The 25,016-nt window shown below is 45.6% G+C and overlaps 2 protein-coding genes across 5 annotated transcripts in view; one reads left to right on the top strand and one right to left on the bottom strand.

The window, feature by feature from the left end:
- Positions 1-8,079, top strand: part of CRB3 (crumbs cell polarity complex component 3) — a 106,269-nt gene extending 98,190 nt beyond the window's left edge. For both annotated transcript variants that reach the window (XM_068274120.1, XM_068274119.1), the window contains exon 4: positions 161-8,079. In XM_068274120.1, the coding sequence (XP_068130221.1) occupies positions 161-364 (204 nt within the window). In that variant the 3' untranslated portion in view covers positions 365-8,079. The remainder of the gene's footprint in view (positions 1-160) is intronic.
- A 1,181-nt stretch (positions 8,080-9,260) lies between these two features.
- LOC137562612 (DENN domain-containing protein 1B-like) overlaps positions 9,261-25,016 on the bottom strand; it is a 100,508-nt gene continuing 84,752 nt past the window's right edge. For all 3 annotated transcript variants that reach the window (XM_068274116.1, XM_068274117.1, XM_068274118.1), the window contains exons 20-22: positions 23,243-23,301; positions 18,330-18,525; positions 9,261-10,945 (exon numbers count right to left, since the gene is read on the bottom strand). In XM_068274116.1, the coding sequence (XP_068130217.1) occupies positions 9,995-10,945; positions 18,330-18,525; positions 23,243-23,301 (1,206 nt within the window). In that variant the 3' untranslated portion in view covers positions 9,261-9,994. The remainder of the gene's footprint in view (positions 10,946-18,329; positions 18,526-23,242; positions 23,302-25,016) is intronic.

The following is a 25,016-nucleotide window of genomic DNA, read 5'->3' as shown; positions in this document are numbered from 1 at the left end:
TATGAACATGATTGCTTTCAAAATTTAAGTTGTTCAGTTTTGGATTTAGTCGAGCATTCAGTGCGGAATGATTTGAGCAGTTCAATGCACTTTGTATCCTGCAGCTGATTTTCGATATGATCAGAGTCCCTCTTTTAACTTCGTTTTCTAACAATTCCAGGAATCTGCGAGACTGGCAGCCATTATCGTCCCATCAGTGGTGGGCGGCCTTATCATAATTGGCATCATTGTCTTCTTCGTATTGAAAGTGAAGGAGAAGCGGCAGACAGAAGGCACCTACAGGCCAAGCAATGAGGAGCAAGCTGGGTCCAGGATGCCACCCAACACTGCCTTGAAGCTTCCTCCTGAGGAGCGGCTGATATGAGCAGGAATGTATCTCTCCAGAGACTCACAATTCCAGGAGGAGAAGGTGATGGACACCATTGACTCCTGGGGAGAGCCTCACTCAATGGAGTTGTCTTACCGAAATGACTTCGAGCTCTGAACCAAGAAACTACCTGAACCACCGCAAGTGCTTTGTTGAGTACCAGTGACTTCCACCGAACCATTGTGAAAGCGGCAACATGAACAAATAAGGATTGATGATGTGCATGTGAATGCTGTTGATCATGAGTTCAGGTGATGTTTAGGTCGGAAAAAAAAATGGCTCCTGGAAATCACACAAGGCCATACATCTCCACAGACCCGAACAATTATGTTTTTAAAAAGAATATGCCTTTCCCTAGCATCCCGTGGGTCACTGCGCCCTCTATGGGCTACATGAGAGAACATCAAGTCACAGTATATTCCGTCTTCAAGCAGTATTACTGAGAACTTTCAGAGCTGGTTCGTGGCCTACTGCAAGCAGATACTACAGCCATTCCTTTTGTAAGAAAGGAGTACTGATAACCACTAGGGGGCATCTTCTCCACTTCCAAGCAGCATATTTCTTTCAGGGGAAGTGAACCTGATATTTATTCTGTGTCTTCCTTGCCTGTGACAAAAGCTGAGTGACAGCACAGTCAAGGTCTTCCATATATTCCACTAGACTAGAGGGTGCATAATACAGTGTCTTTGCAAAGGGCGCCCTCTAGTGGAATATAACAATACATACTGTATCAACAGTAGCTGACGTCCCTCACCTTATCTCAGCAAGGGGTGTGACGTAATCACAGGAAGTTCTTCTGGATGGAAACACTGCTTGACCTCTCAATCTAACCCTAACTTACCGTATGTAGAAACCTGTTTCACTGTTGGCTCATGCTGTACAAGATCAGGACTCCTGCTTAGGTCAGTTCCTACGAAAGTTGCAGAGTGTGAAATTTACACAATTTATTCATCATCTTTTGCACAGCTTGAAATTGTTTGATGATTAAATAGAAAAACTTTCATACCGCCCCATATTCTTCATCTTCACTCATTGACTGGGGACAAGAGAACGGCCCTTTTGAAAGTGTTCTGTTTAAACTAGCAATTTTTAACTGGCACAGAAGTTGTCATAATTTCAGAATGCCTCCTATTCTTGTAGCATGAGCCTTTCTTGTAAGCATACATCTCATTGGTTCCCTAAGAATATGACCTACATGTTGAGTCTAGAACACCTCCATGACCTCCTCAAAGTGAAGCCTGCTAAGAAAAGACCAGACACAAAACGTTTATCGCGCTTTTCTCCTGGGAGACTCAAAGCGCCAGAGCTGCAGCCACTTAAGGCATGCTCAACAAGCGGCCTTACTGTTTAACGTACTGGCTTGACATGGGGTTTGAACCCTTGTCAAAGGGTTTAAACACCACATCAAAGGCAACAGCCTTAACAGTACGCTTATCCAGTTGACTAGGGCTCTCAAAATGTGTAAACTAAACTAAAGCTACCGTAGGATGCCTGCAAATAACTGTATTAGACTGTGAATTATTTTATTCTGACTTAGAGGCCCTCTCTCCCCAAAAAATCCTGTTGTCTAAGGCTATGAGCACCTCAACTGCCAATAACCGGTGTTTTCACTGGTCTTCAGATGCAAGAAGAGGAGAGGGCCAATCAAAAGAAGTTAAGTCCTCCTGGTAGATGTGCAGCTGGCACGTAGTGCTCTCGGAGCACAGAGTTTAAGATTTGGCATCTATAATACAATTAATGTGTTGTCCATATCTGAATGCACCTTGTGTTACATGACCTGCTCTTACAAAGCTGTGGTCATAAACTGGCAAAACTCTTGATGGATTTACAGGAAGTGTCCTCGAAGGAGAACGTCACTAATCTCCACATGATGGCATGGGTGGAGGTGAATGTGAGTATTGGGTTGATGAAGGCCATCTTTTTTTTTGTAATCCTGGTGCGTGATATAATTCTTGTCACTCTTACCTGTTCTTCTGGCCAACATGCTTCTTTTTCAAGACAGAAGATCTATAGAATTTCTGCAAACACCTCAATCCTATGGAGCTGGAAGATATGGAGAAGAGCTTTAAGGAAGATGAGTATGAATCTCACACCTAGACACGCCTGCACTCATGCCATCACATGAGTGGGTCAACTTCTCCTGTAACACAAGCTTTCCTCTATGCCTTAGGTCGTGCTTGTGTTCCCTGCAGATCTGGGTAATGACCATGCAGTCACACCCCTCTGATGTCATATTCCAGCCTCAGCAACAATGCAGTGGTCAGAGTATGGTGACTTGTAGGAGGGGCTAGAGCTGCAAGCACCTTCAGACTCCCTTCCTTCCATGATAGGGAACCTGCTTGGCCTCAAGACATTTGCATTTAAACCAGGATAAAGGAGAATGGTGGGCGAGGCTGCCTGAAAGCTTGCTTGAAATGATTACTGTTCCGCTCTATCAGCTCAGAGTTGCTTTTAATCCAAAAAAGAACATTTTCATATAAGTCTATATTACCTCTTCAGCCACCTTACAGATGGTTGCTGTTTTACTTGCATCAAAAAAAGAGGGAGAAAAGAGCTTTTCTATGCCTGATAGTGTTGGACAATGAAAGGAGGATGGGTATCATCCAGAGTAGCTGTCTCAGTGGTGAGATGTCATCGGTGTCTGTATCAGAGTAAAAGGAGATAGAAGAGAGTGCCTCTATGGTGCAATACCTGGAATTCAGTTTGTAAATTGCAAAAGAAATGCATGTGCAAAATCACAAAAATGTGCAAGCGTATCTGGCATGCTCAATGTTCCAGTCCTTGGGCCTCAACCGTGGCCAGGGGGGGGCATCAAAAAGGTTATGTGGTAGGTCTGGAGTCCAGAAAAGCTCTGTGTGCTGGGTAATAATGACTCTCACATGCCCAATGTTCCACTCCTCGGACGTCGACCGTGACCAGCGGGGGACATCAACAAGGGTACGTGGCCGGTCTGGAGTCCAGGCATGCTCCATGTGCCGGGGGATAATCCACAGTGGACGTCCAGGAGTGGAACATTGGGAATGGGAGCTAAGCTTGCACATTTTTGCAATCTTGTTTATAATTCAGTCCGCAAATTTCAAAAAGTTACTGAACCATAGAGGCGCTCTGTCCCTTCTGGTACCGACACCTGTCAAATCCCACCACCGAGAGCTGCTCTGTGCACCACAGTTTCCTCCTTTCATTGTCTGACACTGGCATTGGAGAACTGGTTCACTTTAGTCCTGGTTGTAACACTGAACTTGAACTTCCAAAGGGTCCCAGGCAGCGCTGGTGGTCTGGAGGAGGAGGTGGGAGGTCTCTGGAGGATCCTGAGGATCTTGGGTATCTAATTTTCTTTTGTTTTACTCTGTCTCAGGTTCTCTTTAAAACTTAAAACTGTTTTGAGCCAGTGCAGAATACAAATGGTCAATAAGATGCTAATAAGTCTGGCTTGCATGGAAATTATATGCAGGTTGGAATTAGGCCAATCTAAAAACACAAAACTGTCAGGAAGAGTTGTTGCGGTTTTTGTAGATTGACCACTTCCTCCCCATCCATTTGGTAAAGTTGATGATCTGTACTGAAAACATGGCTGCCACCACTGCTAGCGTCTGTGACTGCTTCTCTTTAAAATCCGTACTCTATTTTTTTATATTTGTCTATTCTTCTTTTAACTCTTGAATAATATTATAGTTGTGGATAGCGTAATTATTTTTGTATTTATATACACAGAAAATCATGGTATTAATGCTGACCTATTGGAATATATTTAATCTATCAAAAAAAATCTTTTTTTATTAATAAACACACTTTCAATACCGTTTCTACATTTTAATTATCAAACTGACAGATGTGAGGAGAACTTACATGGGCCAAGTTTTTTTTTTTTTTGTTTTTTTTTTAATATTTTCTGAAAATGCTTTGTCTATGCAACATGACAGTTAAAGGGGAAATTTAGCGAAAAGGGGGAGAAAAATAAATCCATACATTGCAAAGTGAGAAGTTAAAAAATAGAGAGATCAATAAATGATTGATATTCGCTATGTAATTTGTTTATGCTGTTTGATCCACAGTGTATCTGCAGGTCAGCAACTTTACTACTTGCAGATAAGTAAAAAAAATAGCACCAACTGCCTTTATTTATAACCACACCCCTTAACAATGTGATAGGCTAAAATGTTTTTTTTTAAACAGATATACGGTACATATGCACAGAGAGAGATATTGTTTGCTTGGTAGTTGGAAAAGGCTGTTACCTATATTTCCCACAATGCAACAAGGTTCACAGACAGGAAACTCAGAACCATGGTCCTGACATCACACTGTGGGAGGGGTCACATCACAATATCAGCCGTACAGACCCCCCTGATGATCCGTTTGAGAAAAAGTAAAGTTTTCTCATGAGAAGGGGGGTATCAGCTACTGATTGGGATGAAGTTCAATCCTGGGTTACAGTTCCTTTTTAATAGACTGTGTTTCACTTTGTTCTGAAGCTTCTCAGTCACATGCCCCAGTGACATGATCACACTATGAACACTAATCACGGCTGATAAGGCAGCACAAATGCAGAGCAGAGTGTTTGGTTTCTGCAGAGTTCAGTGGCTTTTGTGAGGGAAAGGATGCGTCTTGGCCTCACAAAGATTTCTGAATATACATTTTGCCTTCGTAAAACCGAAGGTGTTTGCAACCATTAAGCTCTATGTGAGCAAGCAAGATCTCCCATGATGCAACGCTTCTGAACATGCAACTGATTATTATGTCCCTTAGCCACCCTGGCATTTAATTTTCTGTGCAAAAAGTGATAACATTTATTTTTAAAACTTTTTTTTTTTTACCTGTAACTTGCCAAAATGTGTCAAGCAAGGGTCTAGTATACAGTGCAGGAGAGTATTGATGTGTATGCACGTTTATACTGCTCACAGCATGTTTTTATGGATGGATAGATCTGTCCATACCGCTAGGGAGGTTAAAGGACCAAAATCGTGACAAATTGTAAAATGCATATCTATGATATGTGTAAATTGTGCTTTTGTTCCCAAGCAAAATGCACTATAAATTACTGTTTTCCTATGTTGCAATCACTCAGTAGGCAGTAAAAATCTAGCTGGTTTTGGACTAGTCCATCTCCCTGTGGGGGGGGATTCTCAACGGTTTCTTTATTTTCAAAAAGCACTTACTGCATGGCAGTTGCTTGGTTCAACTGCAAAAATAGTGAGCAAGTGAGTAGTGAAGCCAGCTGGCATCCTTATATAGATCCTTTCCAGGGGATTCCTTAGTAAAGATTAAAGAAAATGCTAAAAATCCCCCTTCAGATAGACTAGTCTAAAACCTGCCAGATCTGTTTACCGCCTACTGTAAGTGACGGCAACATAGGATAAAAGGAAATATTTTTGTTGGGTTGTTCTCTGGGCTGCCATCGCTGGATTGGGATGGGCAGAGGGAGCCGGGAAGGGGGGGGGGGGGGTTGTTCTCATTAGGATCCAGAGGCTTCCACCTCCCGAGGCAAGTACCCCCCGCCCGGACACTTTTCACCCTACAGGTTTACTTTAAAGGACTCACATGGAGAAAGATCTAATCTATTTTTTTTTTGCCCACCTGGTGCTTGTTCCAGCCGCCGCAGCCCCGGTCCTCCTCTGTGTCCCTCTGGCCACCTGTAATGATCGCGACCCGCCGGCGGGGTCGGCTTGCCGGCGCGTCCACGTCATCTGGTGCATATCTACTGTGCAGGCGCAGCACGTGGCAGATGACGTGGACGCCCCACCGCCCCAGCAGGTCGCTATCATTATGGGCAGCCAGCGGGACACAGATGAGGACCGGAGCTGTGGCGGGGGTCTGCGAGGGGGCTGGAAGGAGCCCCAGGTGAGTAAATCTATTATGGTACATCTTTTGCCTCGTGAGTCCTTTAAGGGCTTGTGTACTACATTTGTTTAGTGTTTTATCTGTGCTTATAAAGCAACTTTTATGATAAACGTGTGTAGCTTGGAAATGTACTCATCAAAATCATTAGCCACTGCCTTGGATTGGTCCTGTTTGAAGTTGCATATATTTGCATAAAATTAACATAAATCTGCATGAGCTCGGAAGTCTTAGCTAGGGATGATCAATTAGATGCAAATATGTACAAGTTCATGCAGGATTATATAAATCTGTATGCAAATATATGCAGCTTGAAAATAGACAAATCAATATACCGTAAACCTTGGGTGGGACCTGATTGGTCCATTTTCAAGCTGCATATATTTGCATAAAAAAATGTACATAATCATGAACTCATAAATATCTGCATCTCACTGACCATCTCTGGGCTTAGGAGATCATCTAGTGTTAGTACAATTGAGCTCGCAATGTCAGCCTCCTTTTCATCGATACGCCATGTTGGGTACTACTTGGCCATATTAGTTTCTGCTACCCTTCTTACCCTCCTTGCCATTTCCACTCCATAGGACAGTACCAGCTGATCGGCAGAAAGCCCACAACACATCCATCACCTAAATGATTACAAACGATGGTTTTGGGTGATGTTTATTTGGCTTAAAATGACCCTGTAGGGCAGTGTACCCTTACCCTGTCCTCAAGGCCCACCAACAGTGCATGTAAAAATACATAGAGGTAGTTCATCAGCTCTGCTGAGGCACTAATTGCCTCATCTGTGCATGTTTGTGGTTTTCTGCAAAACATGTGCTGTTGGTTGGTGGGCCTTGAGGACAGGGTTGGGGAACACTGCAGGGCATGAATTCACTGTTTTATCCTGAGGCAGAGAAGTGTTTACTAACAGCACAGAACATCTCTTTTTCACCCAGCCACATGAAAAATCCATGCAGGGCATCTAAGCTTGCTTATATTGACTCCCATGTGATCGTTCCTCATCTGCTTCCTTCTGATGACTCATGCTGTCTGTGTTCCATGTAGACAGCATGAGTCATCAGTAATGACAGAGTGAGGAGAAATCCTGTGGGGGACCTCAAGTTAAACTCTGACTCAACTACTAGGTTGTCAATTAGAGAAGCAGTTTTTATATGGCTGGATAAGACAGAAGCAAATACATTTAGGGTATGAAACGGCATGTGCACTTTCATTTAACATAAGGGCCTGTTCACACTAGGGCGATTAGCGGGCGTTTACTGCTAATCGCCAAAGCTCTAGAGATTTTTAAAGCGCTAGTGCAATAGTAACTATATGGCAGTGATCTCACTGTCATGATTGCCGCCGATCACAGGTGTTTTGCAATTAGCTGCAAACTCATTACATGCAGCATTTTTTTGAAATGCGGCAGCGATCGCGATTAGCATGCTATAGAAGCGTTAATCGCGATTAATCAAACTGCAGACTTGTACAGTAATTTTACGATAATCGCTGTAAAATTACCGGCGCAAAAACGCTAGTGCTAAACGCTAGCGTTTTGCCTTTTTTAAGTGTGAATGGGCCCTTAAGGTGTGCTTTAAACTGAATAAACCAGGGTTAGCACGACCGTATCTTAACCTCTTGACGACCAGCTAACGCCGATTGGCGTAAACTGGTCGTCTGCGGGTTACCATGGAAATGGCCGCTCGATCGAGCGGCCTTTCCATGTCAGTTCACGGAGGGTGTCTCCGTGAACAGCCGGAGAGCCGCCGATCGCGGCTCGCCGGCAAAATGTAAACAGGCGGGGAAGAAATCCCCGCTGTTTACATCATACGGCGCTGCTGCGCAGCAGCGCCGTAGGGCAGATCGGCGATCCCCGGCCTCTGATTGGCCGGGGATCGCTGGCATATGATAGGCTGAAGCCTATCCCACAATGCGCAGGACGGATATCCGTCCTGCGCAGCCCAGCAAGGGAGAGGGAGGTAAGGGGAGGGAGGGAGCGCACAAAACGCTGCGGAGGGGGGCTTTGAGGAGCCCCCCCCCCCGCTACCCACTAATGGCCGGCGGCGATCAGACCCCCCCAGCAGGACATCCCCCTAGTGGGGAAAAAAGGGGGGTAGTCTGATCGCCCTGCTGCACTCCTGATCGGTGCTGCGGGCTGTAGAGCCCACGCAGCACCGATCAGTGAAAATTCCCCTGGTCGGCAAGTGGTTAAAAATTTGGGGAGGGATGCCATTAAACACTTGGCAACTTTATAGGATGGGGGCACTTTGTTTTTGAGTTTGATACTACTGCCCTATCAGTATAACCACATTGATGTTTTCTGGTCTTTCTTTGATGCACAAAATGGCCCCTCTGGTCAGCTTCCTTTACTCTGAGTAAACACTCGCTGAGGATGTGGGGGATGTAGAGACATCTGTTACATGTAATGATTTCGGAGTTGCTGCTGTACTTTCTGGGCAGAAGGTATCCACATTCTTAAGCACTCCCAGTCATCGGCCCCACACAGGTCTAGAACTATAGGAGCCAATACAAGAGAGGCCTTCTAACCTCGGGTGCCTTCACTGTTCCATGCTTGGAGCTCACCCACTCATCCTTATCGCCAAATACACATCGACTACTCAGATCAAATGTACGTGTCTAACCTGTTTTGTATCAATCATGTCATTTTTACTTAATTGTAAACACAATAAAATAAAAACATTTTATTAAAAAGTTTTTTTTCCCCTTTTGTATTCTTCTTTGTTAAATTTGACTTGAAACCCCTGACTCATGAGGATCTAGTGAGCCAGAGACTGCAAAGTTGATTAATGTTGTTGTTGTTGTTGTTGTTGTTGTGTGCCGTACCTGCAGGGATTTGGTGAGCCTGTGTGTGTAGGGGGGTTGGACTTGGAGTGAGGATGGTCACACTTGCAGTGTTTGCACACCATGCGTGTGCTGCGGTGGTAGGACTGTTGACATATGTGCAGTATTACACTAAATCAGCTTTTTATCCTTTACGAATGATCTGGAAATGGAGTATTTTGAGTAGAAAGTCCTGATCAGTATTGTCTGACTGTTGTACTGCTTCATATTACACTACTTTCAGTTACGTAACATCCGTTTAATAAAAATTATTGCATCCTACAGGTCCAGTATTGTTAACCTAGTTCTGGTGTACAAGTCATTGGTGTAACACACACTCTACATCACGGATCAGTGAATAATGGCGCACAGCGCCTATGCATAAAAATGGCGCCGCATTAAAAAGATATGCTTATCGCTATTTATCGTTAGTACTGCATAATAATGGCGCACAGGGAAAAAAGTAGAAAAACAGCACACACTAACGTTATTTATCAATAGTGCCGTTCATTTGCCAAACAGCAGACGTTATTGCGCACAGTAACATTATTTACCAATAGCGCCCTACATAAGCCAAACTGCAGATGTTATTTAACTGCAAAACGGTGAATGGATTTAATGTAACACTGTCAAGGTTAGGGTTAGGCACCACCAGGTGGGTCTTAGGGTTAGGCACCACCAGGGGGGTGGTTAGGGTTAGGCACCACCAGGCTGGTCTTAGAGTTAGGCACCACCAGGGGGGGGTTAGGGTCAGGCACCACCAGGGGGGGTTAGGGATAGGTACAGAGAGGGTTCTGTGTGTGAACGCTAAATAACGATAAGACTTTAACGCTAAATAACAATAAGGCTTTAACGTTAAATAGCGATAAGCTGCAAATGGATTAGCGGCAACACCGTGCGCCATTTTCAGATGGATCCCTACATCATACCACCAAATGTTCACAATATTCGTTGTCAAAGTTTTTAGCCTTCAAACTTTTTCTTCAGTTCAGAGACTTTGGGTAGAGAGGATAGCGGCAACTCTGTAGCCAGAGGAGACTGTACCTTATTACATTCCTCCTCATCACCTATTCTGTCAGCCTTTTCTGGAGTTGTGCCTAGGACATCTTGTGCGGACCTGAATGCACTGCCTGAATCGGATGTGAAGCTGCTTGGTACCGGTATAGCCATTTTGGGTGTGCTATTGGTTCTAAGAAAAACAGGGCCAATGCGTTGTGCAGGCAAACTGGATTTGGGGCTGTTGTATGCCTGAGAGATGGGCCTCATGGTGTTAAACGAGCGAAAAGTGGGCGCTAATCTCTCTGCCTCTTCTGACTCCCTTCTAGTTCCCGTCCACACCATTCTTGGATCTAAAGTTCCCACTTGGAAACGAGAGACTACCGATCGCACACTGGGCCCAGATACCATAAATGGAGTTCCACTGGAGGCATTTCTCATTGCTGTATATTCCCTTGGCAGAGTACTCAAAATGTTCTTCTTTTTTGTACTCTCTTCATTCTTAGTAGCAAGAATTTCAGTCTCGGGGGCTGGAGGAGTTATTTTGACCTCGCTTGAGTCTGAAGGCGTCTGTAACGTGTCTTCTGTGTCGGAAGGCAGAACCTCCGAAGATGTAATTGTTCCTGTGGTAGAGGAACAAGTATTTGGCATTTCAGAAGGAATTTCAGGCATTGGTGTGATGTCCTCCGTAGTCAGAGAGGTGGTTTGTTCATTGGTTGATGTGATATCTGATGTTGCCACTTCCATGCTGTGGGAAGTGTACTCCGAGGCACTTGATAGGTTGTCTGGAATCGAAGAATTGTCCTCTAAAGATTCTAGGTCGTCCAAGCTACCTTCATCAACTTCCTGCAGGTACCAGAGGTTGGAGTCTCGGGGTTGGCTCATAGTCAACTGCAGATCTTCCTCACTGGACTGGAACTGGAAGGAAGGAAGGAATGTTATCTATGTGCCAATGGTAAAATCAAGACATGACAAAGTAGACATTTTTAACTAGAGGGGACCACTTCTCATTATAAACACAGCTGGTGATGTAGGAACAACAACTTAATTTTTAAATAAACTCACACCTGACCATGATAAAAACCATTTGCAAGGGCAAAAATAGTTTCTCCCCCCCATGTGTATGGAAAGGAGCTTCACACACATGCTATACTAAATTCAACAGACACAGCTTTTGGGGCTGTCTCTGCAGAGAATCTAGCCTGTGTACAGCCATTCTGATGCATCACTGAACTTGCATGCCCACCATACGTTTCTCGGTGATGCCCTGTGCTGTGTTGTCCCTCCTCTTTCCTCCATAGTAACAGAATGTGTTGCTAGAACCATTCAGCCCTGAACTGTCATCTGAGGTATCAAATACTGATGCCTATGGGAGATGATTGTATGTGTGTACTGTACATCGGGCCTGTAGATGGCACATTTCACACTATGGGGGGAAAGCACCAGGGGAGGCAAGACAGGCCTCAATTCACTAAGGTTATCTCCTGTCTTTAATAACGTTTCTAGAGTTATCACCATGGTGATAAGGCATGTAGTATTCAGGAAACCTTTTACCTCAGGCAAACCTAAAGTTAACTCTTCTGGCCTCTATTCACTAAGATTATCTCCTGTCTTTAACCACTTCAGCCCACAGGGTTGTTCATTTTTTTTTTTGCATCTGAGCAATTTTCACCTCCCATTCATTTGCCAATAACTTTATCACTACTCATCACAATGAATTGATCATTATCTTGTTTTTTCCACCACCAATTAGGCTTTCTTTGAGTGATACATTTTGCTAAGAATTATTTTATTCTAAATCCATTTTACCAGGAATATTAAGAAAGAAATGGAAAAAAATAATTTCTGTTTTTGGCCATTATAGTTTGAAATGAATACATGCTACCGTAATTAAAGAGAACCAGAGACGAAGCCCCCTCATGTATTTTACCATATATATCAGTGGGAACATGACAGTAAACACCTGCCCTGCTCTTTGTTTCATTCTTCTCTGCTAAATCTGCTTGTTGTCAGCCCTGATAAGAATCCCCAACTGAGCATTCAGTCTAGCTTTTCCCGGAATGATTATAGCTTGTGATGAAACGCGGAAAAGCCGCTGCCTCTCAAGGTGAGGCGGCTGTTTCCGCGTCCAGCAGGGCGCCACAACGCGGAAAAGACGCTGCATGCCGCATAGGCAGAGCGGCGGAATCCGCATTGGTTACGGCGGAATCCGCATTGGAGGCGGCTCCTGCACTTGGTTCACTAGATACATTGCAAAACAGTACTGGTGTGGCTGGGACTGATAGTCCACCAGGATTCAGAGTTACACGCGCGCGCGAGCACAGAGGCTGAGTTTAAATAACAGCCAGAAGTGAGTCAGCTGACCAGGCGGGTCAGCTGACATTTTCCACTACTCTCATTGGTCCAGCAATTAGGGAGGTCCTGGAGAGGTCCTTGTGTATATATACTGCTGGCTGTTCACTTGCTCTTTGTCTGGCGTGCGATCACATATGTGGGAGCACCCAGATCCGTAGTCAGATCCGCAAGTGTGCCGGGACCAGCTGGAGCTGTAATCCTACACTTAGCTAGATTCTGTTGATAGCTAAAGTACTAGTTTGATTGTATTTATTTGTTATAACTTTTGCCTGCCTTGACTACCCTCCTGAACTCTGATCTTGTACCTCGATATTTCTGATACTCTGTTGCCGAATCCCGGCTCGTTCCCAGGACCGGATTTAGGGGCAGGCCTCCTAGGCCAGTTCCTAGGGCGGAACAATGTTTGGGGCGGGTGGGGAGCCGAAGGCGACATTTCCAATCCCCACAATGGGACAGAGGTCTGCTTTTCTCTCCGTCCGCAGCCGCCCGCTTTGCACGCTGCACCCTTGCATGCATGCGTGTGTCTGTGTGCAGGCAGCTACAGAGGAGTCCAGAGCAAAGTAGCCGATCAGCTGATGGGAGCGCAGGAACAGCGTCTGCAGCTTGTAAGGAGCTCTCGCGCTATGCTGCTGGGGCACAGCCAGAGTCAGAGTGAGACCTCCATGCACAAATCTGGAGGACCACAGCAGGCAGCTATTTGTCCCATCCATCTCTCTCCTCTCCTCCGAGTCCCGACAGCAAAGTGCGGGGGAGGGAGAGAGTGATCAGCTGAGCGGGACGAAGCTCACACGTGGAGAAGCAAGGCACTCTGTGCAGCCTTCCCCAGTGTACAGATGAGAGGTCTCACACCACGATTTAGGAAACTGGATGATCTGTTTCCTGACTGGGGATAACTTCTGCTGCAACGTCATTCTTGTGAGTTAGTGTGGTTACTGCATGTTTTTTTACTACACCCCTCCCCCCCAGAAGCAGCATTAGGTGGTCCTTTTGTCCCCTCCCTCACCTCAGCATGTCCCCCCACTGCAAAGAGGCACTACTCCTTCCATCATGCCCGTTCACAGAGGCACTACTACTTCCAGCATACTCCTTCCCCTCTATAGTGGCAATATATTGTAACTCCCAGCAAGAACCCTGTCTCCACAGAGGCACTACTACTCCCAGCATGCTCCTTCCCCTCTATAGAGGCAATATAGGTCCCAGCAAGAAGGTCCTTCTCTCCTCCATAGAGGCACTACTGCTCCCAGGATGCCCCTCCTCCTCTTTAAAGGCAACATAGCTTCCAGCAAGACTAACCCACAATTATAAAGGCACTTCAGTTCCAAGCATGCCACTCCACGAACCCACCCTGGTCTTCCCCAAAGTGATAAGTGGCCCCCCAGAACTTCTGCAGAGTATTCCTAGCACTCCGCACTTACCTGTCCTTACCTGAATGCTCCACTGTGCTTTATCCTCACAGGCACCTCATCTCTGTAACCAAGCGGCACATGAGTATGTACGTGCCGCCAGTCGATGAGGGGCCTATAAGGATGACGCACACAGATGGAGGGATTGCGCTCCACTGTAAATACTCTACAGGTATCTCAGGGGACCACTGTTCACAATGGGTAATCCAGCAGCCAGCTCTGGGGCCCTGGTGGTCAACCCAGTGCTATATGGTGATGGAGGGGCATGTTGGAAACTGCAGTGCCTCTGGAAGGGGAGGAGCATCCTGGGAGCTGTAGTGCCTCTGTGGAGGTATAGGAGCATGCTAGCAGCTGAGCTGTAGTGTCTCTATAGAGGGGGACATGCAGGGAGTGGTTTTCAGTTTGCCGCTATGAAAACGCTGGCCCTGGCTATTCCCTTAAATCTTACCTCAGTTCTGACTTCCCCCCTTTATCTTCTCTTTCCTCACCCCAACCTTGCTGATCCCTCCTCCCACTGACCACCTCTTCAGTTACTACTCCTTCCCACCCCCCCCCCCCCCCCCAGCTCCAATACTGTATCACTCTCTGGTTTAATAGATTTATTCAGTGCGTAAGTGTGACTGTAATTGTACTTGCCATGGGCAAGTAAGGTCCTTACATGTCCAGTAAAATAAAGTGCTTGTTCATGGAGAAAAAAAAAATCTAAGTGCCTTAGTTCTACTAGGCATGCACGGACCTAACTTGCGCTTGCCCTTTTGGGTCCCTCTCTGGTCAAAACCTATTTGATCAGAGAGGGACCCAGTGCTAGAATATGGATCTATGTTTTCTGTTGAGGTGGGGGGGAGGAATATTGTGTTTTGCGTTCATATATTGATGTGTGTGTGTGGGGGGGCGGGTGGGGGGGGCAGCTGGTGACAGCAGGCCTAGGGCGGTAAAAAGTACAAATCCGGTCCTGCTCGTTCCTAGACTCCGCCTCAGCCTCCTGATTCTGTACCTCGATATATCTGATACCCCGTTGCCGAACCCTGCCTGTACTTAGACTCCGCCTTTGTCTCGTGATCCTGTACTGTATCTGTCCGTGTGTGTACGACCTGGCTTGTCCGACCTCGAGAACCGACCTTACCGTTAGAGGCGGTTCCTCACTCTGTTAGCGACCCTTCCTACTGAGGGTCACTTCCAGACATCCTTCCTACTGTCAGTCTGACTCCTCCTGTCTTGGAGAGCTCAGGTCTGCGGAAGGAATCTGTGCAGTACCCCTTGCTGCACTGAGGCTTAGTCCTCAAAGTGTTACTGTCTCACCAAACACTACACTCTACTCAGGTGAACAGAGGTTAGCTAGTATATCGGATTATCGGTGATACTGCAGATCACGTATAATCTGGTATACATCTGTATTCCCAGTGATACTGCAGATCACCGGTAATCAGATCCTCTCTGTGCTTCACCGATCGTTACATAGCTGAGTCAGTCATCTGTGATGTCTTTTCAAGCCCAAGGCTGCCCCCTTGTGGCTCTGCTTTGCTATTTATCCTCGAAGCAGCAAAGCACAGCCACAAGGGGGCAGGCTTGGGCTTGAAAAGACATCACAGAAGACTGACTCAGCTATAATCAGTCAGGTGAAAGCTAGACTGAATGCTCAGCCGGGGATTCTTATCAGGGCTGATAACAGGCAGATTTAGCAGAGAAAAATGAAACCGCAAGCAGGGTAGGTGTTTACTGTCATGTTCCCATTGATTGATATATATGGTAAAATACATGAGGGTGCTTCATCTCTGGTTCCCTTTAAAACCCATGTATTTTATTTGCCCATTTGTCCCGCTTATTACACCATTTAAATTATGTCCCTCTCACAATGTATGGCGCCGATATTTTATTTGGAAATAAAGGTGCATTTTTTCAATTTGCGTCCATCACTATTTACAAGCCCATAATTAAAAAAATTATATTAATATACTCCTTTGACATGCATATTTAATAAGTTCAGACCCTTAGGTAAATATTTGTTTATTGTATTTTTTTTAAAAATTTTTTATTAAAAATTTTATTTGGGTAATTTTGGTGTGGGAGTTAAACAGCTAATTTTAAATGTAAAATAATGTATTTAATAAAAAATGGATGTGGGTGTAGTTTTACTATTTGGCCACAAGATGTCCACAGTCAAAAAGTCCTGGAAGCGTACAATCACGCTTTCAGGAACATGAATGAGGACGAGAAATTTTTTTTTTTTACTCAAAAAACGCAGCCTCTGATAAGAGGCTGTCTTTCTGCGGGGTACTTCGATCAATGAATGGGAGCTATAATCCCATTCATTGATCGCTGGGCTAACGGCCGGTGGCGGGAGCGCGCGCGGAAGCAAGCTCAGCCTATCTGGACGAGAATGTTTGTCTAGATAGGCTTAAGCAGTTAATGTTTCTAAAGTTCTCACTATGGTGATAAGGCATGTAGTAAACTTAAGGGATACCACAACTGAAATGTGACATAATGACATATACATGTTTATGTACAGTGCCTAGCACACAAATAACTCTGCTGTGTTCCTTTTTCTTCTTTCTCTCTCTGAAAGAGTTAAAAATCAGGTATGTAAGTGGCTGACTCAGTCCTGACTCAGACAGGAAGTGACTACAGTGTGACCCTCACTGATAAGAAATTCCTCTTTTTTTTTATCTCTTTCTTGCTCTCAGAAGCCATTTTCTGCTAGGAAAGTATTTTGTAGGTGGAATTTCTTATCAGTGAGGGTCACACTGTAGTCACTTCCTGTCTGAGTCAGGACTGAGTCAGCCACTTACATACCTGATATTTAACTCTTTTAGACAGAGGAAGAAAAAAAGGAACACAGCATAGGTATTTGTGTGCTAGGCACTGTACATACACATGTCTATCTCAACATGTCAGTTGTGGTATCCTTTAACTCTTCTGTCTTTAAGTTAAGGATAGATCTCTAAAGTTAACATTTCAATCCTTAAAATAACTACATAATTCTAAAGTTAAAGATGAGCTGTTAATTAACTGCATGTGAAAATAACTACAGAGGAGCTAACTTGATGACTGGAGTGATAAGATAACTCTCTCACTGAGAAAACGTATCTCTACACCTTAAGTTTTCTCTTGCCTTATCTCCAGCATGATCTTAGTGAATTGAGGCCAATGTCACTAGGCCTTTGCCTGCAAGGTTTCATGCTGAAAATCAGACAAGTGCTAGCTACATGATGTACAAAAAGTTTTTTTTTTTCTTTTAAATCTCCTTGGGCCATGCTATCCCTGGTGGTAATGGAGGAGCTGAGCTCGTCCATACCGCTCCTGAGGTTAATGCAGTGAGGGCTGAAGCAAGTTATGTCTGCTACTGGTAACGTGTAGCATATACGCTAGCTTTCAGGCAATCAATTAGCAAAACGTGCTTTCTTGCATCAAGTAAGACATTCTGCAACTTTGTAATCCTCAAACATCCGATTCCAAGCAGTGAAGTGCATTTCAGGCTCACCCAGATGTGGAAGAAAAGGTGCAGGTTGTTGTAGAGCCAGAAGAGTCATCCTCGTCGTCATTATGCTGTGTTCAGCAGTCAAAAATACATAAAACTACTTTTATTTGCAGGATTTTCCAGCTATCTACATAAACTATGTCTTCTCTCTGTGTGTTTAGCTAGGCAGAACAGGAACCAACGACCCACACAGTATAGATAATCTTATACGTTAAACAAGTATAAGAGTGCCATCTACTGGCCAGATGTATGAACACCACACTAGAACGTTGGGTAAATCTGAAAAGCTAATTACAAAAGATTCCATTTTCATATAAACTGCACTTTGCCCTGGCGGAGTCACTTCCCTCACAGTAATAGTTACAACGTGCATCACAGGGGAGGTTGTAGCATGTGAAAAATAGCAACCATGCATTGCTCTGGTGCAGTGATCGACAAACTTGGCTCTCCAGCTCTTAAAGTGAATCCGAGATGGACTTTTACTCCTTGCATAATTGTGTTCCTTTCCTATTGTTTATGGGGCATTCCTCAAGCCAAATACTTATTTGTTTTTGTTTTAATACTCTAATTCCTTATAAACTAAACAAGCCTCGCCCACAGGTTTTCAAAGAGCCAAGGCATTTTCAGACAGTAGCAAGGGCTCATGGGAGCTCAGTCTAGGCAGCATGAGGGTGAGGTATTACTAGCCAGAGAATTCAGAGGAGGAGGGGGGATTAGGTTTTTTTCACAGGCTGAGTGCTCAAGATACAGATAAGCCTGCCTCTGTGTAATGTTTACAAACAACATGGCTGCTGTCATTGTATCACAGGAAGAAATAATCCTATTCTATTAAAGCTGTTTCCAGCTAGATTTGCTGTGTAAACTTTAGATAAGATATATAGACAAGTTACTTGTTATAGTTTAGTTTTTCATCTCGGATCCGCTTTAAGGAACTGCAAGTCCCACAATGCATTTGCCTTTATGAATCATGACTGTGGCTGTCAGACTCCTGCAATGCATTGTGGGACTTGTAGTTCCTTAACAGCTGGAGAGCCAAGTTTGCAGGTCACTGCTCTTGTGCATCACTCACCTGCCCGAAGTACTGACTGTCCTCCAGTCTGAAGCAGTCCAAGCTATGGGCTCCATATAGGACATGGTCACCTCCGGGCGCTCTTGTGTTCAGCGTCTCAAATATCTCATTTAGCAGATCCATACCCTCATCCAGAAGTGGGAAGTCGTGGTCTTCAGTGGCACCGGGGTCGCCAGGTTCTCTTGCCCCTTCCTCACTGTATGCGATGGAGCAAAGAAAGAAATAAAATAACTTTATAACAGATCATCTGTTCAATTGCGAAAATTACATTTCCACAATTTCTCCCTCTAGCCAGCTGTCTGAATCACACTTTACGAACCAGTCAGAAACTTGACGCAGTGATGGCTAGCCTTGGCAATCCAGCTGTGACAAAACTACAAATCCCATCATGCCTCTGCCTCCCCGAGGTATGCTTAGAGCTGTCAGAGTATTGTAATGCCTCATGGGACTTGTAGTGCGACCACAGCTGGAGTGCCAAGGTTAGCCATCACTGAACTAGAGAAACAGACCTCTTGATAAGCAGCTCCAGGTCCTATTTCAGGCTAGTGCTTTTTGAAAGGGAACCTGAAGCGAGAAGTATATGGAGGCTGCCATGTTTATTTCCATTTAAACAATACCAGGTGCCTGGCAACCCTGCTCATCTATTTGGCTGCAGTAGTGCCTGAATCACACCAGAAACAAGCATGCAGCTAATCTTGTGAGATCTGACAATGATGTCAAAAACCTGATCTGTTGCATGCTTGTTCAGGGGCTATGGGTAAAAGTATTGTAAGGTAGAGGATCAGCAGGACTGCCAGGTAACTGTTATTGGTTAAAAGGAAATAAATATGACAGCCTCCATATCCCTCTAATTTCAGGTGTCCTTTAACCACCCTGGCGTTCTGATTAAATCGCCAGGGTGGCTGCGGGAGGGTTTTTTTTAAATAAAAAAAAAACTATTTCATGCAGCCAACTGAAAGTTGGCTGCATGAAAGCCCACTAGAGGGCGCTCCGGAGGCGATCTTCCGATCGCCTCCGGCGCCCAGAATAAACAAGGAAGGCCGCAATGAGCGGCCTTCCTTGTTTTGCTTATATCGTCGCCATAGCGACGAGCGGAGTGACGTCATCGACGTCAGCCGACGTCGTGACGTCAGCCGCCTCCGATCCAGCCCTTAGCGCTGGCCGGAACTTTTTGTTCCGGCTGCGCAGGGCTCAGGCGGCTAGGGGGGCCCTCTTTCGCCGCTGCTCGCGGCGAATCGCCGCAGAGCGGCGGCGATCAGGCAGCACACGCGGCTGGCAAAGTGCCGGCTGCGTGTGCTGCTTTTTATTTCATCAAAATCGGCCCAGCAGGGCCTGAGCGGCAGCCGCTGGCGGTGTTGGACGAGCTGAGCTCGTCCAGACCGCTCAGCTGGTTAAGTGGATTCCTATACAATAAAACACAAGTGTCCCTGTGCCATGTCAAGCCCTGACAGCCGTTGGGACAGGAAGCAGGGCGGAAGTGTGCATGCGCTGCGGACGGCAGGTGCGCGCCGCACGGTTGGGCGGCAGGTGCGCGCCCATGCACTGACTGGCGGCAGTGGCGGTGTGAAGAGACCTAGAGCCAGTTCTTAAACATGCTTAGGTCAACTAGTCCTATATAATAATGAGCATGTGTCTCTGCGTCCCTGTCTTTGCTGATAACGAACTGCGCATGTACCGCTGGGACAAGAGCAGGATGGGTCAGGGGGCCGGGCGGGTGGGCGCGTGCGCTGGCATGTGGCGGAGATGACAGACCTAGAGCCATTTTTAAACGGGTTAAGGTCACTAGTATATCATAATTTGTAATACAGAATTTCTCTCATCATCCTCCAGGACAGCCACCTGAGATTACCATTGAGCCCCTCCCCTGTGGAAACAATGCACATGCAATTAATTAATTACTCCTCTGATCCACCCTCTATATAGTAAGCCTCCTCCTCTACCTCCCTAGTTCTTTCATTGTTTCCACTCACCCGTGGACAGTGCACTAGTTTTTTTTTTATGCTGTAGGGGAGCGTGTGTCGCACCTATAGTAGAAGTACTCCAAGCAGTCATCCCACCCTAAGGTAAAAGTTTCTCGCTGGTCTCAGGTGGCTGTCCTGGAGGATGATGAGAGAAAGGCCGTCCTACTTACCGGTAGTAGTGTTTCGGCGAATCCTCCAGGACAGCTGCCTTAGTACCCAGCCCTAGGATATTGATACGATATAGTATAAACTAGAATAAGGGTGAGCCTGTTACTCTGGTAATGAACTAGGGAGGTAGAGGAGGAGGCTTACTATATAGAGGGTGGATCAGAGGAGTAATTAATTAATTGCATGTGCATTGTTTCCACAGGGGAGGGGCTCAATGGTAATCTCAGGTGGCTGTCCTGGAGGATTCGCCGAAACACTACTACCGGTAAGTAGGACGGCCTGTTGTGCGCAACCATTTTTGCATTATTATTTTTTATTATCTGACCTTCTGGGTTTGCAGTGTTGTTGATTTCTGTGCTAATGTCAGGTGCAGCCTGTATTCCATTCAAACTCCTCCCCCCCATCCTACTGGAGGACCTGGAAGGGGTCATCATCCAGTCTTTTACTCAGAACACAGAACCTGCTCACAGGAGAGAGCAGAGGGAGGAGGTGGTCGGGGTCAGGTGATGGCCCTCTGCAGAGGAAGCCACTCCCACTCTCCTGGCACGAAGCAGCAAATGTGGGAGCATGCGGCAAGTGGACTAATTGGGCACCACTATATGCACCAATGTAAAATATTTGTAATTGCGCGTCAGAGCTGAAATTTGGGTGGCCAGTAAACACTGTAGGAGGCCAAATGCCGATATTTTTAGGCGCCTATGGTGGGGCCCGAGAATTTCATTTCTTTTTTTTCCAGAAGTGACTGCGGGGGAGGGATTAGGTTAAGGGTCCATTTCCACTATCCGCGGATGCGATTATCACATCGCATTTCCGCTAGTGGAAACAGAACCTTGGGTAGCTAGGTGTGTGTGTCGGGTTAAAGGGACTCCGAGCAGTGCAGAAACTATGGAAAGATGCATATCATTTTAAAGCTCTCTTTCTCCTCTTTCCAATGATATATAAACCACCACCCTACGTCTTTTAGTTTTCGCTATTTTCGCGATTGAAATTGCCGCGACCGCGATTTCGATCGCGAAAATAGAGAAAACTAAAAGGCGTAGGGCAACGATTTAGGTGTCGTCAGAAAGAGGAGAAAGAGAGCTTTAAAATGATATCCATCAAGCCATAGTTATATTGTATTACACAGGACGACACTTTCCCCAGTGTCAGCAGCTCCATTCTGCTGAATGCAGCTGCTGACTTTGACAAAAAGTCGCCCTGTGTAATACAATATAACTATGGCTTGATGGATATCATTTTAAAGCTCTTTTTCTCCTCTTTCTGACGACACCTAAATCGTCGCCCTACGCCTTTTAGTTTTCTCTATTTTCGCGATCGAAATAGCGGCCGCGGCAATTTCAATCGCGAAAATAGCGAAAACTAAAAGGCGTAGGGTGGCGGTTTATATATCATTGGAAAGAGGAGAAAGAGAGCTTTAAAATGATGTGCATCTTTCCATAGTTTCTGCACTGCTCGGAGTCCCTTTAAGGGTTAGGCATTAGGCTCTTTTGGGGGGACAGTCCCTCTCTCCTCCTCATTTGTCCCTCTTTGTTTGTAAATATATATATTTCTCAACTAAAAAATGTGTTTGACTCTAAACTTTATTCCCATCCTTTAACCTCTTGAAGACTGCAGTGTCAAACCCCCCAAACGACCAGGCCTTTTTTTGCTTAAATGGCCACTGCAGCTTTAAGGCCAAACTGCAGGGCCGCACAACACAGCACCCAAGTGATCTCCCCCCCCTTTTTTCCCCACCAACAGAGCTCTCTGTTGGTGGGGTCTGATCGCCCCCCACATGTTTATTTTTTTTAATATAAATATTATTGTTAGTGATTTTTATTGAAAAATCACTGTTTGTTTACAAAAGTTCCCTCCCTACCTCCCTCCCTCCCCGCAGCCAGCCAATTACGGCGATCGGCTGTCATAGGCTTCTGCCTATGAGAGCCGATCGCTCTCTTGTCCCCCAGGGGGACAGCCGTGTGACACGGCTGTCCCCAGTACAGCGCTGCAGCCGATCGCAGCGCTGTACACAGAAATAGACGGCGATCTCGCCGTCTAACAGTCTCCCGAGCGGCAGTAGCCGCTCGGAGACTGAAGGCGGGGCGGAGCTCCGCCCCCCAAGCAGGAGATGCGCGCGCATCGTGCGCGCGATCTCCTGCATTAGCTGGCCCCAGGACTTTACGCCAATTGGCGTTAGGCGGTCCTGGGGCTGCCGCCGCGGCCACGCCCACCGGCGTGACGCGGTCGGCAAAAGGTTAAATTGATATATTACTAATTTTAAAATGTTACTATGAAGGAAAATGAAGCAGGATAGAAAGGACCAGTGTGGTTTTAATGGTAAAACAACATATTTTTCTTAGGAAATCTTTATGGTATGCGTGAATGTGCTGGGGGCGTGATCAGGGGCGTGGCATGGGCGAGGCTTAAGTGTCCCTCTTTCTCATCTCAAAAAGTTGGGAGGTATGTTGGTTGGTCGCCTACCTAAGCAATCTAATTTTGTGAGTACTGCTTATCTACTCCTGCTCCATTCGCAGATCCAACTACACCTCCTGGGCTCCCGTTGTTTCCGTGTTTATTATTCAAGGTACATCCTATGTCTCAAGTCATACAGAGGATAAACAATGCTACAAAAAACAGCATAAACAGCAAAGACCGGAAACGGACAACCCCTGTAGCTGAAACAGGGCCCCATAAAGAAGTACTGGTAGTACCACCTTGTCGGCGGCACTGAGCTGAAACCTGGCGCCAATGCCCATGCCAGATAGGCCAAAGTTACACATCTGTGTGCGTCGTGTGCTGACTTACCTCTGAGAGTCCCAAGAGTCGCCCTCTGAGTACTTCTTTCCTGGTCTCCTGGGGCGAGACTGTAATCAAATAATGAGGCAGCTTTAGGCATATGTATGTGTATAAAGATTTGTATAACGCTTCAACTACTGTGACCAATTCAAGTGAACAAGCACCAGGCTCCAAATGGATAGTTTTCCACACTATCTTAGGCACTTGTGTAGGGAAATATCTGGCAAAACATAAAGAAATTGTGACATTTTGCAGTCCAGCTCTGTGCCTTGCCAGTTAAAACCACACACATTAGACCAGTGATGGCTAACCTTGGCACTCCAGCTGTGGCAAAACTACAAATCCCATCATGCCTCTGCCTCCCCGAGTTATGCTTAGATCTGTCAGAGTATTGCAGTGCCTCATAGGACTTGTAGTTCCACAAAAGCTGGAGTGCCAAGGTTAGCCATCACTGCACTAGACTGTCATCACCCATTCATGATTGCCTCAGATATCCCTGGACACTGATGGTCTCTTCTCCAGCCAATCACTCTCATACTTCCCACAACGGGGCGCCTTCCTCTCCACTAAACAGAACAGGCTACTGGGCAGATTGTTGAGCAGTATATCTATACAGCAATTATTCCTAAGATATTAACAGACACAATCCAAAAAAGTCAACAGAAACTCTCAACCGAAAGAACTACTCTCTATTTGGGACATAAGAATAAATATCTTACAGGATACCCGAAGTGACATGTGACATGATGAGATAGACATGTGTATGTACAGTGCCCAGCACACAAATAACTATGCTGTGTTCCTTTTTTTCTCTCTCTGCCTAAAAGAGTTAAATATTAGATATGTAAGTGGCTGACTCAGTCCTGACTCAGACAGGAAGTGACTACAGTGTGACTGTCACTGATAAGAAATTCCAACTATAAAACACTTTCCTAGCAGAAAATGGCTTCTGAGAGCAAGAAAGAGATAAAAAGGGACGTTTCTTATCAGTGAGGGTCACACTGTAGTCACTTCCTGTCTGATTTATTTACCCTCCCTGGCTCCAGCGGGGGTGCTGTTGCGGCTCTTTCCGCTCGGAAATAGGCGGAAATAGCCAATCTCTGTCAGATCTGCTCTACTACGCAGGAGCAGGAGACTTGCGCCTGTGCCGTAGAGCGGCCCGACAGCGATCGGCTATTTCTGCCTATCTCCGAGTGGAGAGCCGATACTGCGCCTGCGCTGGAGCCGGGAAGGTAAATATTTACATCCCCGCTATTCAGAGGGGCCCAGCGAGACCGCCGTGGGACACAGGAGGACAGGGGAAGCCTCAATAGGATCCGGAGGCTTCCCCCACCCTATCCCCACAGGAACTTTTTTAAGTTACAGGTTTTCTTTAATTCATTCGTAAAGGCGCAGGGTGAAACCTGCTGGTGGCTGTTAGAAATTGGCTCCAAGAGAACAAAGTCACCAGTAAGCTAGAGGGTTAAAATTCTGACATAACATTCAATAAAAATGTGTTTTCCTACTTTTTTTCATTACCCGTGCAGTTACCATTGTTGCTTTGTGCACAAGTTATATTGTCTGTTTACAAATTACCAATTCCCAAAGTACAGTTTATCTGCTCTAAAAGCTGCCATTGCTTTTTCTTGCATAGCTGCTGTATTTATTTATTAAAATCTATTGATCACTTCTCAGCTCTTTTTGCTTATCAGCACAGTGCAGCTCAGTTTCAGCAGTTTGCTAATGTTTATTAAATGTTTCTGAAAAAGGGATGTAAACAAAAGATAAGGTTATCACCTCTTTG

This window comes from Hyperolius riggenbachi, chromosome 3 (assembly GCF_040937935.1).
Source record: "Hyperolius riggenbachi isolate aHypRig1 chromosome 3, aHypRig1.pri, whole genome shotgun sequence".
Lineage (NCBI taxonomy): Eukaryota > Metazoa > Chordata > Amphibia > Anura > Hyperoliidae > Hyperolius > Hyperolius riggenbachi.
This window is presented reverse-complemented; position numbering and strand designations above follow the sequence as displayed.